The sequence below is a fragment of the Carassius gibelio genome, chromosome B18, assembly GCF_023724105.1.
Source record: "Carassius gibelio isolate Cgi1373 ecotype wild population from Czech Republic chromosome B18, carGib1.2-hapl.c, whole genome shotgun sequence".
Lineage (NCBI taxonomy): Eukaryota > Metazoa > Chordata > Actinopteri > Cypriniformes > Cyprinidae > Carassius > Carassius gibelio.
Genome location: NC_068413.1, coordinates 892,431 through 909,711, shown reverse-complemented (window position 1 = coordinate 909,711; position 17,281 = coordinate 892,431). Strand labels below are relative to the sequence as shown.

The following is a 17,281-nucleotide window of genomic DNA, read 5'->3' as shown; positions in this document are numbered from 1 at the left end:
ACACACACACACACACGCATGCCCACGCACACACACACACACACACACAGAGGATCAATCTAGAGCAACAAGTATTGGTTTCAGTCGTTCATCTCACTGCTGTTTGTCACCACAAGGCTTTTTTGTTTCGATGTTCTTCAGCTTCTTTTAATTGCATTCACACATCCACACAGACGTGCTTACAAAACCTAGTGAGCCACCTATCTAGACAGCATTTCAAGTGTCCTAGATGTGAATTCTACACCAGAAGATGCTTCAGTTCTGGCAATCTTTGAAAATGTTTGAAAGTACAGTTTTTTTAAACCAAATATTTGTGTGTACCTTGTATTTTGGGGTCAGTTTTTTTTTTCTTATTTTTTAGAGATGAATAAACAGTTTAGTTTGACCTTTGAACTAAATTAAATATGAAACTATTTTGTTGTACTATGCATAAGTTTTATTTTCCCCCACTACTTGTCACAGCTGTCACTATTTAATCTTGCAACTTTTATTAGATTTTCCCCAATTTATTTAAAGATATTTGATGCACCAAATTGTCAAAATGTTACTCAATTTGATACTTGTGTAACTCAAGGATGCATTCAATTGATCAAAAGTGTCAGTAAAGGCATTTATAATTTTACAAAAGATTTCTATTTCAAATCAGAGAGTTCCTTTGAACTTTCTGTTCATCTGTGAATCCTGAAAAATAAAATGTATCACAGTTTCCACAGACATATTGTGCAGCACAACTGTGTTCAACATTGATAATAATCAGAAATATTTCTTGAGCAGGAAATCATCATATTATCCTGATTTCTGAAGATCATGTGACACTGAAGACTGGAGGAATGATGCTGAAAATACAGCGGAGCATCACAGAAATAAATTACACTTATACAGATATTCACTTAGAAAACAGCTGTTTTAAATAGTAATAATCTGAGAAAAGAATCTGGCTTCAAAAGTGGCCACTCATCTGAGACTGCTCTGCTCTCGGTTACTGAAGCCCTGCGAATGGCAAGAGCAGCTTCAAAATCCTCAGTACTCATCTTACTGGACCTGTCTGCTGCTTTTGACACTGTTAATCACCAGATTCTCCTGTCCACCCTCAGAAAGATGGGCATCTCTGGAACTGCTCTCCTGTGGGTCAAGTTCTACCTCTCTGACAGATCCTTCAGTGTGTCTTGGAGGAGTGATGTTTCTAAGTCACAACACCTTGCTAATGGGGTTCCTCAAGGCTCGGTACTTGGACCACTTCTCTTCTCCATCTACATGACATCATTAGGATCTGTCATTCAGAAGCATGGCTTTTCTTATCACTGCTACGCTGATGACACCCAACTCTACTTCTCATTCCAGCCTGATGACCCGACGGTAGCTGCTCGCATTTCAGCCACATTCAGTGACATCTTATGTGCCCTCCAGAAGTTCATACATAAAAAAAAAACCTGGCTATGCGTTCTGTTCTAGACTAACTGAGACTTGTCATGGCACTTGTATACTGTTGTTGTTCTCTATCTGATCTGACTGCTTCTGTTGTTCTTATTTGTAAGTCGCTTTGGATAAAAGCGTCTGCTAAATGATTAATTGTAAATGTAATAATATTTTACAAATTTTGCAGTTTTTTGAATCAAGGAAATGCAGCCTTGGGGAACAAAAGAGACAAAAACATCATATAAAAACATATAAAACCTAGTACATTTTTGCTGACTTGTAGGATGCTGTCTATGTAGACTGTAGACAGTGATGCTAACTAGTTTCTGGAACAGAGCGAGTGTGTTTTCTGCTCAGTAAGACACATGGTGTGATGGGAAATGATCCATCTCAGTTTGAGGATGAACTTGGGAACAAAACCAATCTGATGCCTTTGACCAGAGAGTCCTTGACTGAAGAATACAGACGTGAAGATTTGTGACGGATAATCCCAGACCCCAGTTTGACCCCCTGTCACACACACACACACACACACACACACACTCCCTTGATGTGCTTCTGCACGACTTTAAGTGTCCAGCTACAAAAGCCCGCTGACATCTCAGACGAAGGGTCACGAGGAATTAATTAAAGTTCTTCCTCTCGCTCTCGACTGTCAGTTTCCCGCTTTGATAATCCGTGATGTGGACACACACTCTTGTTGCCCGTCAGCTTTAATCTGGCACGTCTGAAATGCCCTTGGAGGAAACCCGAAGGAAGTTGAGCGATCAGTGTTAGAAGGGCAGTGGAGAGACGAGTCTGTGACCGAGACATGAGAAAACACTTATTAACACTGAGACTCGGCCTCCTGTGGACAAACAGGCTTCAGTACGATAGGAGCCAATCAAATGCTTCTCAGTTTATATATCTGTAATGGAGTGAATTCGTGCTCATGGGTGTATGATAGGGACATATGTTGCTTCTCTTATTTTACATGCAAGTATCTTATGTGTATATGATTTCATCAGACGACAGCTCGATTATAAATCAGGATTTTTGTGCAGGTTTACATGTTTATGAAGTCTTAATAGGTCCCGTTTCAGTCACTATTTAATATTAATTTGGTTGCCCAACAACAAATACAATAAAATATAACAATGAAAACAGTTTTATTGAGAAATTGGCTGCATAAATGTCTAATATATATATATTGTTATGTTTTTACACCAGGCACCAGCACTCCACCCGGCATCGCAGCTCAGATTGGGGTGAACGGCTTCAGCGCTCTCCCTCACCAAACCAACGGACAGCCCACTTCTGAACACATCTACACCAATGGCATCCACCCGTACCCAGGTAACACCACTTACTCCACTTCACTCACTGGATGTCATGTCTTGGATGCACAACACATTTGGATTTGGAGCAACTAAAACAGTATTAAATCAGTGTAAAAACGCCAAGATGACACCAAAAACTGCAGACACACTGAGCTGTGGTGCTGATGTAGATGACACGGGTTCAAGTTTGGATGTTTCTCTCTTTTTACAATATTTGTCTACAAATAGATATATTCCAGTTATTCCGAACCTGTTTAAAATGCATACCAAATTTTTGCAATCATGCTGGTTTAAATAAATAAAATGTATACATACAGTAATATAACCTCATCTGAAGCTGAATAAATAATCTTTTCATTGATGTATGGTTTGTTAGGAGGACAATATTTGGCCGAGATACAACTATTTGAAAATCTGCACTCTGAGGGTACAAAATAATCTAAATATTAACAAAATCATCTTTAAGGTTCTTAGCAATGCATATTACTAATACAATTTTAGTTTGTTTATATTTATGTTAGGAAATTTACAAAATATCTTCATGGAACGTGCTCTTTAATTGATATCCTAATGATTTTTGGAATAAAAGAAAGATGTATAATAAAAATAATAATTTTGACCCAGACAATGTAATGCTTTTGTGCTGCAGGGTCACATATATAAAATAATATACTATAATGTAATTAGTGCTGTCAAACAATTAATCTGTGTTTGTTTGTGTGTGTGTGTGTGTGTGTGTGTGTCTGTCTGTCTGTATCCGTCTGTGTCTCTGTCTTTCTGTGTCTGTCTGTGTGTGTGTGTGTGTGTGTGTGTGTGTGTCTGTCTGTCTGTCTGTCTGTGTCTGTCTGTGTCTGTCTGTCTATGTGTGTGTGTGTGTGTGTGTGTGTGTGTGTCTGTCTGTATCTGTCTGTGTCTCTGTCTGTCTGTATCTGTCTGTCTGTCTGTCTGTCTGTCTGTCTGTCTGTCTGTGTCTGTCTGTCTATGTGTGTGTGTGTGTGTGTGTGTGTGTGTGTGTGTGTGTCTGTCTGTCTGTGTCTCTGTCTGTCTGTGTCTCTGTCTGTCTGTCTGTTTGTGTGTGTGTGTCTGTGTATCTGTCTGTTTCTGTCTGTGTCTCTGTCTGTCTGTGTGTGTGTGTGGGGGGGGGTGTCTCTGTGTGTGTGTCTGTGTCTGTCCGTCTGTCTGTGTCTGTGTCTGTCTGTGTGTCTGTGTCTGTCTGTGTATCTGTCTGTCTGTCTTTCTGTCTGTGTCTGTCTGTCTGTATCTCTGTGTCTGTCTGCTTGTCTGTCTGTCTGTCTGTCTGTGTGTCTCTTTCTGTCTGTGTGTGTGTGTCTGTGTATCTGTCTGTTTCTGTCTGTGTCTCTGTCTGTCTGTGTGTGTGTGTGGGGGGGGGGGGTGTCTCTGTGTGTGTGTGTCTGTGTCTGTCCGTCTGTCTGTGTCTGTGTCTGTCTGTGTGTCTGTGTCTGTGTCTGTCTGTGTATCTGTCTGTCTGTCTGTCTGTCTGTCTGCTTGTCTGTCTGTCTGTCTGTCTGTGTGTCTCTTTCTGTCTGTGTGTGTGTGTCTGTGTATCTGTCTGTTTCTGTCTGTTTCTGTCTGTGTCTCTGTCTGTCTGTGTGTGTGTGGGGGGGGGTGTCTCTGTCCGTCTGTCTGTGTCTGTGTCTGTGTCTGTCTGTGTATCTATCTGTCTGTCTGTCTGTCTGTCTGTCTGTCTGTATCTCTGTGTCTGTCTGTTTGTCTGTCTGTCTGTCTGTGTGTCTCTTTCTGTCTGTGTGTGTGTGTCTGTGTGTCTGTGTCTGTCTGTGTGTCTGTGTCTGTCTGTGTGTCTGTGTCTGGTGTCTGTTTCTCTGCCTGTGTGTGTGTGTGTGTGTGTGTGTGTGTGTGTGTGCAGCACAGAGTCCGACAGTGGCTGATCCTCTCCAGCAGGCGTATGCCGGTGTGCAGCACTATGCAGGTGAATCAGTGTTGGTTTGTTTTTCTTAAATCTCCTGAAGGTTTTTCTGAGAATCTCTGTCTTCATGTGTTTTCTGGATCAGCATTTCCACCAACAGTTTACTGTCATGTGACTTAATTTTACAGTTTTTAAACTGCTTACAAAAATATAAAAAACTTTGACTCTCTTGTTTTCCAAACTTTACACACAAATCCAAGAACTGCACATAATCTCTTGCAAAATTAAGCACTGCATTCAAAATATCACAAACACATCTCAAAAGCAAACATTCGCAAACACCTTCGCAATAATATTAATTTCTGTTAGATGTTTGAGTTACATAAAGAAGTGTGTTGTGTTTAGCAAAAAGTGTTTTATGAAATACACATGCAACAGTTTATCACTATGCTAAGTAATTTTAGTATTACTCATCTAATAATACAGTTTTAAAATAATATTTTACACTAATACAGTTTTTATTAATAATAATGTTAATTTAGAATTTATTAGAATTTTTGTATTTTATATATATATAGTCATTTTGGTGATTCAGTTTAAACTTATTTTAGTTCACTTTTATTTCTAATGTTTGTTTAATGTGAGGTTGTAGTTTTTTGTTGTTGTTTTTTTTTCTTGTTCTTTTTTTTTGCATACAGCATGAATAAAATGTGAATTACTGTATTCCCTCTATTATAAAGAAAAAAGGTGGAGGGTGAGTCGGAGCTCTGATGATGATGAAGATGAGCTTTATTCATGTATTCAGTGTCAGTTCTGTAAGTTGGTGTGTTAAATCTGGAATATTAATGTGATTCTCTCTCTCTCTCCGGGTTACAGCAGCCTATCCTGCCGCTTATGCGCCAATCAGCCAAGCGTTTCCCCAGCAACCAGCCATCATCCCCCAGCAACAGCGGGAAGGTGAGTGAGACTCCGCCCCTCCAGGTGACTGACAGGTGATAACTGCTCTGAGAAATCACACCAGAGCCTGAGCAGAAATCATCAGACCTTCATCCATGCTCAGGATCCTGTATGTAGCGGGAAAGAATTCATTTAGCATATCGTACTCCTGAGATTAAACAATTATCACTACATGACTGTTGTCAGAAATCAATGCTTGAGTCATAATCCTGAAGAATGAGTTTGTCAAGATTAATTGCATTTCATTGATTTAATTTAATTTACTGTTAATCAGTTATTGTTTGTTTTGACTTTTACTTTGTTTTATATTCTAGTTATGTATCATCTTGCTTTATTTGATTTGGTTTTAATAAAAAAAAGTTTTAATTGATCTTATGTTTTGTCTTATTTCATTGTTTTATTTTATTTTTGTCTTTTATGATATTACTTGTTTTACTGTTAATAATTGTTGTTTACTCCATTAGCACTGTTTAATATAAAAATTAACTAGTTTTGTCTCGTGTTGTTGTGTTTTTTATATTATTTTATCATTTATTGTAATATATTTTTATTGTTTTAAGTTTTTTTTTCCTAATTATTTGTTTTTCATTTGTGTATATTCTTAAGTTTTGCTTGATATTATTTTAAATATATATATATATATATATATATATATATATATATATATATATATTTATTTATTTTTATTTTATTTTTTTCTCTTTGTCTTTGTTTTGTCATTTTTTATTGGATTCGCTATTAATATAACATTTTATTAATATTTTATATATTTTTTGTCTTAATATATTATTCTACTGTCAATACTCTATCAGCAGTTTGATTTTAAAATGAATCTATACATTTTTATTTAATTAAAATTAATTGAATATTTAATGCGATTTGATATTTTCTGTTATTATGTTTCATTTTATTTTATTTGTATATTTGGTTTAAATTTAATTTTAATATTATTTTTATTTAATTTTTATTTTGTTGTATTTTTATGTTATTGTATAAATATTTTATTATATTGAATATATATTTATTTTGTATTTGTATATTTTCTCTTTTATTTAGCTATTTTTTCTTGCTTAATATTTATCATTCACTTTATTTTAATTTGAAAGTGTTTGTCATGCACAAAATCTCTGCCAAGCACTGGAAGACTCTGATGAAATATTTACATTTTCCCAATTTTCCAAAAAGCCTGAACACTTTAGAAGTGCCTTCAATTCCCATATCCACATTCAATCACATCATTCAATCTGTCTCTCAGGACCCGAGGGGTGTAACCTGTTTATTTACCACCTGCCACAAGAGTTCGGCGATGCGGAGCTCATGCAGATGTTTCTGCCCTTCGGCAACGTCATTTCCGCCAAAGTCTTCGTGGACCGGGCCACCAATCAGAGCAAGTGTTTCGGTGAGTTCCCACAATGCCGCGCTTCACTCAGCACATAGTGCCTTTATTTCCCGCGTCGGCACTAATCAAGATGCGATTATCTCTCGTCACGGCCGAAGGATTCCTGTGATTCTCTCTGATATCCTTCATCTTCCTCACATCACAGTTTTATTCAGGACTGATAATCAGTGCTGCTTGAGTATGATTTATATCATATTATAGAAGAATTATACATTAGCTGTTATTTTTACATTTCCAGTTTTTATTTCTCAGTTTCTGTTTAATTTGCAGTAATTTTGTTTGTTTGTGTTTTTGACGTTGTTATAAGTATTTTTCTCCCAATTACACTGTTTAGATTTTATTTCTATTTATTGCTGTTTTGGTTTTACATCAGTTTTAGTTATTTATTTTTATTTTATTTTATTTTATTTTATTTTATTTATTCTGAACTTTTTTAATTAATTTTAAATAGTTTTTTTAAATGAAAAGTTATAGCATTTTTATTTTTTTCATGGTGCATCGTTATATTCCCCATAATGCCTTCACGCGACACATGCTGAGGTCTCTTCCTGCATCTTTACGCTTAAACCTTATTTTCCTCTATTCATTAAGATGTTGGCAGACTGGAGCGTGTGGTTTTGGCTGTGGCTCTGCGCCTGCGGCTCCTTCAAAGCTGCGATAAAATCAGATAAAGCTGCTGCTCAGGAAGGAAATTAAATCAGGTCTTTTTCATCAGCTTCCTCCGGTGTGAAGAGGAACATATTCTCCCTCATTACTCTCTCATGTCAGCCGGCGCTGGAATTAGACTCGGTCTGCATTTATCAGCGTGTTTATCTGAACACTGACTCTCTGAAGCAGCGCTGATGTGCTTCGGTGGTTGTTTCGTGTCCAGTCTGTGACTGAGACGCAGATCATTCAGACTCTGTCATAAAGACGCCTCTCCAATGTGACCCAGGACACTAAACTAGTCACAAGGGTCTGTTTTTTGCTGAATAAATTATCTCTCCATGGATGTGTGGTATGTTCAGAGGACAATATTTGTCTGAGATGCAACTATTTGAAAATCTGGAATCTGAGGGAGCAAACAAATCTAAATATTGAGAAAATCATCTTTAAAGTTAAAGATGAAGAAACACGTATAATGGTACAAAAGATTTCTGTTTCAACTTCTGCTGAATTCTGATGGAAAGCCATTTTTTTATTTTATTTTATTTTATTTTATTTTATTTTATTTTTCTTTGTCATGCCATTACATCAGGGTTTTTCCCAAACTAGAGTTTGTGAGGGAATTGCAGAGGGGTTCATAAGTTAAAGGAAATCTATTAAATCATAAAAAATTTTAAAAAAACTGTGAACATGCGTGTGTGTTTAGTAATTATCAAAGAGTTAACTTTAAATTTCAAGTCAACTTGAAGTGAATATTAGAGCTTGAAAGGAATCCTCTGATGAAATAGTTTGTGAATGTGCATTACAGCAGTGCTTGTGCTTCATTATTCTGCATCGCTCACAGTTTGCTTCAGGAATGTGGTTATTTGCAGCAGTTGATGGCATTGTTCTGTGTTTGTCTCTCAGGATTCGTCAGCTTTGATAATCCGTCCAGCGCTCAGGCAGCCATTCAGGCCATGAACGGCTTTCAGATCGGCATGAAGAGGCTCAAAGTTCAGCTGAAGCGGCCGAAGGACGCCAACCGGCCGTACTGACCCTGATCGAGTGCTTCACACACAGGTCAGAGAGCGTTCTGTCTCTGTCTCTGTCTCTTTCTGTCTGTTTCTCTGTCTGTGTCTGTGTCTCTGTCTGTATCTGTGTCTGTATCTCTGTCTCTGTCTGTGTCTCTGTCTCTGTCTGTATCTTTGTCTGTGTCTCTGTCTGTGTCTGTGTATGTGTCTCTGTCTCTGTCTCTGTCTCTGTCTCTGTCTGTGTCTGTGTCTCTGTCTGTGTCTGTGTCTGTGTCTTTGTCTGTGTCTCTGTCTGTGTCTGTGTCTCGGTCTGTGTCTCTGTCTGTGTCTGTGTCTCGGTCTGTGTCTCTGTCTCTGTCTGTGTCTCTGTCTGTGTCTCTGTCTGTGTCTCTGTCTGTGTCTGTGTCTCTGTCTCTGTCTGTGTCTCTGTCTGTGTCTCTGTCTGTGTCTCTGTCTCTGTCTGTGTCTCTGTCTGTGTCTCTGTCTGTGTCTCTGTCTCTGTCTGTGTCTGTGTCTCTGTCTGTGTCTCTGTCTGTGTCTCTGTCTGTGTCTGTGTCTCTGTCTCTGTCTGTGTCTCTGTCTGTGTCTCTGTCTGTGTCTGTGTCTCTGTCTGTGTCTTGGTCTGTGTCTCTGTCTCTGTCTCTGTCTCTGTCTGTGTCTTTGTCTCTGTCTCTGTCTGTGTCAGTGTCTCTGTCTGTGTCAGTGTCTCTGTCTCGGTCTGTGTCTCTGTCTCTGTCTCTGTCTCTGTCTGTGTCTCTGTCTCTGTCTGTGTCTCTGTCTGTGTCTGTGTCTCTGTCTGTGTCTGTTTCTCTGTCTGTGTCTCTGTCTGTGTCTGTGTCTGTGTCTCTGTCTGTGTCTTTGTCTCTGTCTCTGTCTGTGTCTCTGTCTCTGTCTGTGTCTTTGTCTTTGTCTGTGTCTCTGTCTGTGTCTGTGTCTCTGTCTCTGTCTCTGTCTGTGTCTGTGTCTCTGTCTGTGTCTCTGTCTGTGTCTGTGTCTGTGTCTCTGTCTGTGTCTGTGTCTCTGTCTGTGTCTCTGTCTCTGTCTGTGTCTCTGTCTCGGTCTGTGTCTCTGTCTGTGTCTCTGTCTGTGTCTCTGTCTGTGTCTGTGTCTCTGTCTGTGTTTGTGTCTCTGTCTGTGTCTCTGTCTGTGTCTCTGTCTGTGTCTGTGTCTCTGTCTGTGTCTCTGTCTCTGTCTCTCCTGCCTTCACTTCTGTACTGTGTGAAGTTTCAGACAATCCTGTTCATGACTCTCTGTCAGGAGTTAACCGTGTACTAAACTAAAAGTTAACATGTAACAAATAAGTTACAGTATTGTTGTACCACTAATATAAAAAATTTATGACACGTTACAAAAAAGTAAAAATTTTGAAATGCATTGATGGTTGTATTTATTTATTTATTTATTTTATATTTTATCTCAGTATTCCTATCAGAGTTGTACAATGTTTTTCTTTTATTCTTAACAGTTTAAAATAGCTGAAATATAAATAGCTTAAAATAGACCATTAAACTATTTTTCACACACTTAAAAAAAAAAGAATAATAATAATTACACATCATTTGCATATTGTCATGTCTGGAAAAAAATAGGATTAAACGGGTTAAAACTAAAAATTGCATACATTTTCATGAATTGATGAGGAATTGCTGAAAGGTGTGTTGAAGTAAAGTGAACTTTAGCAGAACAGAGATGTGTCATGAATAGTTCTTGATTTTCTCACATTCATGTCATTCCAGACTCTTTCTGAACAATATTCATACTGATCTTTTACATCCACATCTGTCCAGCTCGAAAAAAGACATCGAAGACTTAAAAAATAGTTCAAAAGACTCTATTCCAATTATGTGATGTTTTTTCTCCGAATTTTGTCTTATTTTTCAGTACCAATATCTAAACATTCCTTAACTGAGATGCAAAATGCTATGTTAAGTCTTTAAAGCATCAAAATTAGGTTTGTTTATGCTTAAAAGAATGATAATATAATAGAAAACGTGTCTATTTAAAAAAGAAGCACACTTGACTCGTTATTTTGCATGTCAAGTGAATGCTTCTTGATGTACTGTATTTATGCTTAGATATTTGTACTGGAAATAGTGATAAAAAAAAATATTTTTTCTGTATGAAAATTTGATCTAATATATTCTCTCCAATATTTCTCTACAATTTTTTAATTTTATTTTATTTTATTAAATATTAACATTTTATTGGCCCTTGCTTTGTTTTATTTAATTTTTTTACCCATTTTTATTCTTTTTATTGTTTTATATTTGTTTTACAGTTCCATTTCATATATATACATACATATATATATATATATATATATATATATATATATATATATATATATATATATATATATATATATATATATATATATTATTTTTTTGTAATTTTATGTATTTTTATTTTTTTTAATAGTCTTTTTTTATGCCATTTTTTTTTCTAAATGCCCTCAAATTTTCCCCTCCATTGCATCTCTCACATCTCATTTCTGCTCGTTTTACTCAAACTAAAATGGCGTTGCACGCATTAAACGTCTCTTTTTGTGTTCCTTTGAGGTTGTAAAGTCACATGGGTTCGGAGTGACATGAGGGTGAATGTGACAGATAAATAAAGCACATGAACTCATGTCTTCCTCGCTGCGTGTTTGTCTTAAACTTATCACGTCCTACAGTACTAATGTGCACATCTATCTTAATGCTTTGCACATCTGTCCTGATTTATCCGCTGAATGTTTCTGTCAGGGCTCAGGTAGCTCAGGACGGCCGCTCTGTCTCTCTCGTATGTTTGGGACGCTCTCGTGTCCAGCGCTGTAAGTCCAAACCCTGCTTGTTTCAGTGGATCTGGTCTCTTTAGGTTGCCGTAGCTGGCTGAAATTAAAAAGTTGTGAACTTTAACCCCTTTATTGCTGTCGTACAGTGAGATGTTGTGCTCTTCCTCGTTGAATGTGGTGGATATTTTGCTCTGTGTGGTTGATATTTCTCTCTTTCTCTCTGTGTGTGTTTGTTCTGCTGTGTGTTGTTGTGAAGGCTTGATCGTGTTGCTTCGTTTTTCTGTAAAGTTTATGAATCGAGTGAAGACCTTTCGCTTTTGTCAAAATATGGCTTCATCAGGAGATCTTCTCTGAAAATCACCGTAAAAACTAGTGTTTTTGTGTTGTTTTGAATTTCTTTTTGACTTTTACAAATATCTACACATATTTAAATCAAGAAGTGTTTACCTAAAAAACATTACAAGTTTTATTTTTCATTATTCTATTTTTTCATTTGTATTTAACTTATTTTTTTATCCACTATAATTTTTTTTATCTTTTATTTTGTTTTATTATTTTTGTAAATTTTCCCCATTTATTTTCAATTTATTGGTTTTTGGTTTTTTAATTTTTATTGATACATTTTTCATTTGATTGAATCATTTTAAACTAAAACTCACTTAATTTTGATGCATTTTTTATATTTTAAGTCATTTTGTTAACAAAATAGCTACAAAAAACTACAAAAAAACCTAAATACTAAGAAAATGTTTTGCAGTGCAGTTTTGTGACTGTGACTGTGTTGCATTGTTACTGACAGGAAGAAGACCTGGAAACCTTTCTTTAACATCCTGTTGCTGGTTACTTTCTGCACAATATATTATCACAGCGAGATCTTTCTGTTGTGTAGGTTTAGATCTGGCTCAGATTCATCCGTGCATGTTAGAAGACGCTGTGGGAGATCGCAGTAATGATGCCGCTGGTTGTTAAGGGTCTTGTTTGTCTGCTGTAGTTCAGTTTCACACAGAAGGGTCACATTATTTTAAATAAGCTTGCTGCACACAAACAGAAAACACGCTTACGAGCCACTTCATGTCCATCTAGACCGCAAGATTTGGCTTTCTGAGATGTTCATGTCATGAAAACTGTCTGGCTAACATATACATCCCACCATAAAATCAAAAGAGACATATTAAAATACATTAAAAGTCTATGTTAGGATCTTTGAAATGTTCTGCATTGATTTACAATTTTTTTCATGACAATCAGAAACACACGTCCTTTTTATCATTACTCTCATGCAAATAAATAAATAAATAAATATAATATAAATCAACAAAATGTTAGTTAAATATGTCAGACCCCTAATCTGAAAGAAAGTTGTATACATTTCAAGTTAATAAATATAACATGGTAAATATATAAACACTGTATACAGCACAGCATTTTCATTGTTTTCTTTCAAATTCTTATGTTAAAAAAATCTAAATTTTTATTACTGTTTTACAAAATAATAAATAAAATATTATTTAAATAGTCAAAAAACAAAACAAAACAAAAATCAATGTGTTGTATTTATATATTTTATAATGTATGTTATTTATATGTACTGCTTGTGTGCTGTTTGTAATACGATTTTTATAATAATCAAAATTACACGCAAACTCCAAAGTAAACGTCAAATGTATCAAATGTTTTGATTTTCATGAAAATTGAAAGTAATGTCACATAATGCAAAAAATATATATAATTCTCAGCATTATTGTAATGACATTATAGGTAATTTTCTATATGTATTCATCAAATCTTGTTTTGTTTATTGCTGTAATGCAAGAAAAAATATATATATATATTTAAAATACAATAGAATAAATAAATGAACAAACAAGCAAAACATTAAATGTCAAATATTAAAAAAACATATTTTATGGTATTTATGCATTTCATGCAATATGTAAAGTATTTATATATGCATTTTAGTGTATGTTGTACTTATTGCATGCTGTTTTTTTAATGCATTTTACCATAAAATCTTGTTATGCAAATGGAAAGTTATGCAAAAAATATGATTTAAATGCATAATACAATTTCTTGCACTTGTCCTTTGATTTCTGGGCTGGAACACGAGCTATGAATGTTTTCATGGACACACGTCTGTAGACTAAATGATGAAGGGATGTCTGTTTAGAGCTGCTCCAGTCTCCTTCGCTGTCTTCATCTTCTTCTTCTTCTTCTTCTCTCTCTCTCTGTCAGGATGAAGGACTACGACCCCCTTATTTCCACAAGTGCAGTATCGGAAGACTTCTGCTCTGCTACATATCACAGGAGGCGAGCGGTCCCTGGGTTTTGCTGGAAAATCACGGAGAGCTGGGAAAACTGGAGGATTCTTTCTGCCAACTTTCTTCTTTTTTCGCTTTGGCATTTGCAGGATGCTTTTTTTGCATTTTGCAGAGACCGACTTTTTTGCTGCTGTTTTTTTTTTTTTTTTAGATGAGATGGAGATAAAAAAAAACAACCTTTATGAACACATTATGCTCAAAGCATGCATAAACACACACACACACACACAGAATATCCTCGCCTTTACATGCACACAAAACTCTGTTGAAACCCTCATGTAAATCTATTGATCTCCACACACACACACACACACACACACACCAGCCTGCTGCCATTTTCGGTTTTCGTGCCTACACTGGTTTCTTGTGAACTTCGCTCTGGACGAGAATCCAGGAATATCTACATGCATCATTCCTTAGAAAATAGGGACCAAAGGACTACATGCTTTTTAAAAAATATAAATATATATATATTTAAAAATATCAAAAACTCTTACCTTGTAGCTGCAAGTATAACGATAACTAATGTTAATACAGTAGAAGAGCGTAAATCTGTAGTGTGACGATGACAAAACCTTTGCTCTGGTAGCTGTTTCTCGTAGATTAGAAATGTAGAATATAGAAGTAGAGTTGCTCAGTTTTTATTTTTATTAGCGAAGATAATACTTGAACTTGTACAGAAGGAAGGCAGATGTACGGTGTAGTTTAGGTGTCTTTTTCTGGTGTCTTTCTCCCTTCCATCTTTCGAGGAAGAGACGAGCTGAACGCATCCCAGAAGCCTTTGTGTTGTTCGTGCGACAATCCACAGTAAACAGACAGACGATCAGACGTGGCTTTGTGTTCTCGGAGAGAAAGATCAGACTTTACTATGACGAGACGGAGGAGGACGAGGAGGTGGATAGCTACCGAAACTGCCAGATGAACCGCAGAAGGAGACGCGGATGTTTTTGATGGACGCTCGTGATCTATCAGACGTGATCTGTGCTGAAATGAACGGATCATATCGCTCACATTCACACAAAACGCTTGAGAATAAATTTGTTTTCTCGTATAAATATCTAAACGTTCTTGAATCAGGATGCATTGACACATGGCTTTTATGACATTATTCTACAACAACAACAACATTACATTTAATCCTTTTGCTTAAAACAAGGACAAATATCTGCAAATGTGGTTAGAAAAATAACGAGATTATTTTTTCTTGCCCCATTTGAAGATATTTTTACTTGTTTTAAGCAAAAACGAACTAAAAAAAAATAAGATTTATCATAAGTAATTTTACTTGTCAAGTAAATGCATCGTGATTCAAAGAGTTCTTATTATTTTTGTATCGTCTTCTAGTATAAATATCTAAGAAAATTATTTTTTGAAGTGTAACACTTTACTTGAAGCCTTTATGTGTGATGCATTAATTTTAAAGATACATTTGTTAAAAAATGATTTCCTTCCTTAGGATTTTTATCTTGGTTTATAGTATAAATATCTTCAGATTCATGAATCAAGATGCATTTACTTGACAATTAAAATGACTTAATATATGTCTTGTTTTCTGAAAATATTATCAATTATTATATTATTATATTATTAATATAAATATTAGTTTTTGCTTAAATCAAGTAAAAAATCTGCCAATGGTGCAAGAAAATTAATCTTAATCCAAAGGGTAAACATTTTTTTTTTTTTTTGTGCATGTCTCAAGCAAAAACTAACAACATTTGGATAATATTTTCAGAAGAAGAATTAGTATAAATTTTTTACTTTTTTTGGAGTGTATGTATTTTCAGAAATAGCAATGCATTATAATATTTACAGATTGCTTGTTGGATCCAAAAATGGTTTAATTATATAACTACACTTTTAAAAATAAATCCCCCTATTTCAACTTAAAAACTTTCAACAAGTTCAGTTGCTGCTATTTTATTTTTATTATTATTATTCTTTTTTAAGGTATAATCACCTTGATTGTACAAATGATTTCAAATTAAATTACATTAAACTGATCTTTTAAAAAGGTGAATTTCATATAACCTTTTTTTTTTATTATTATTGAAACTTTGAAATAGATTTTTGAAACTTATTTTGATGAGTTAAAGTAATGTAAAAAAAATACTGATCATATCACTTTTACGATATAATACTAATGCATTATAAGGTGCATTACAAGCCATAATTAATGCATTAAAATACTTTTATACAGTATATAAAGGCTTCATTTAAAGAGTTACCAATGTATTTACTAAGTCAACATGAAACCTTTATTTGAAACCCTTTTTACTTCTGTTTTGTTCCTACGTTTAGAAATACAGCATCTGTTTAAGATGCAGTCTTCACTTCGTGACCAGGTCTTAAAAACACGTATTCATCTCAAGATTTGACCACCAGAGATTCATTACAGATGTCCCTCTTCTGTGTGTGCAGTAGATACTCAGAAATCAGAAATAGCGAGCATCTCTCAATGGGCAGGTCTTTATCTGGTCATCGACTGCGTCTCAAAGACCGAGCCTGACCTCTAAACCTTCATGCCAGCACACGAGACGTTTCTCCTTTAAAAAGACGCTCCCTCCAGGATCCCAAAGGACCAAACCATGCAACTCTGCCATGCTGCCTGCGCTTGAACGCTGTGGATGCACAGACACTGATGAGGTAAAGCCCTGCCCATGCGTGCATCATCAAACGCTATTGTGAGAATATCTGTCTCCCTGCAATCATTTCAACGCATTATTCTGATCCTGATTGTTTTATTCACTCCATCCTGCGCTGATGAAGCCTCTTGCTCAGAAACATTTCTTAATCATTACAATTTGCACTAGTTATAGATCATATATCTAACAATTCCTGTGCAGAAACTCGTCCTGTCCTTCGGGAAACTGAAGCCAAACCTTCAGATTAGAGGTTTGAGAAGTGCCAGTGCTATTTTGACAATATCTTTAATTAGATTTAATTAGAGTTTTATTGTATTTTTCATTTTTATTAGTTTTTTTTTTTTAAGTCTATACATTTTTGTATTAATTTTGTCTTAGTTCCAGTTTTTGCTTTACTGCAAAAAAAGAAAAGAAAAAAAAAGATTTTTCTTAGTGACTTTTGTGTTGTTTTTAGGACAAATATCAGTTTATATAAATTTACTTGATTATGACAATTTGAAAAAAGAACTACATTTTGTGAGTTATTAAAACAAGAAAAACAATATATATATATATATATAGTAATTTAGCTTTTCAAGTAAATGTATCTTTATTTAATAATGTTTAGATATTTGTGCTGGAAAACAAGGCAAAAAATGCTAAGTAATAAAATCATCTTTTGCAGCTTGTTTTTGTACTTCAACTTCAACTAAACACACACATAATATATATATATATATATATATATATATATATATATATATATATATATATATATATATATATATATATATATATATATATATTTTTTTTTTTTTTTTTTTTTTTTTTTTTTTTTTTTTGTTACATTGTTTCAATTAACATTTTTTGTTTACATTAGAAGTTTTACTCAAAATTAACCCTGAAAGTGCCAAATGAAATTTCTCCAGTGTTTC

At 35.0% G+C, this 17,281-nt stretch overlaps 1 protein-coding gene across 1 annotated transcript in view; it reads left to right on the top strand.

Annotated features, from left to right (window-relative positions):
• Positions 1–15,217, top strand: part of LOC127977871 (CUGBP Elav-like family member 4) — a 68,075-nt gene extending 52,858 nt beyond the window's left edge. Inside the window, exons 8-13 of the mRNA XM_052583055.1 lie at positions 2,626–2,751; positions 4,621–4,683; positions 5,497–5,577; positions 6,833–6,976; positions 8,528–8,680; positions 13,637–15,217. Of these exons, the coding sequence (XP_052439015.1) occupies positions 2,626–2,751; positions 4,621–4,683; positions 5,497–5,577; positions 6,833–6,976; positions 8,528–8,655 (542 nt within the window). The 3' untranslated portion in view covers positions 8,656–8,680; positions 13,637–15,217. The remainder of the gene's footprint in view (positions 1–2,625; positions 2,752–4,620; positions 4,684–5,496; positions 5,578–6,832; positions 6,977–8,527; positions 8,681–13,636) is intronic.
• Positions 15,218–17,281: the final 2,064 nt, after the last annotated feature.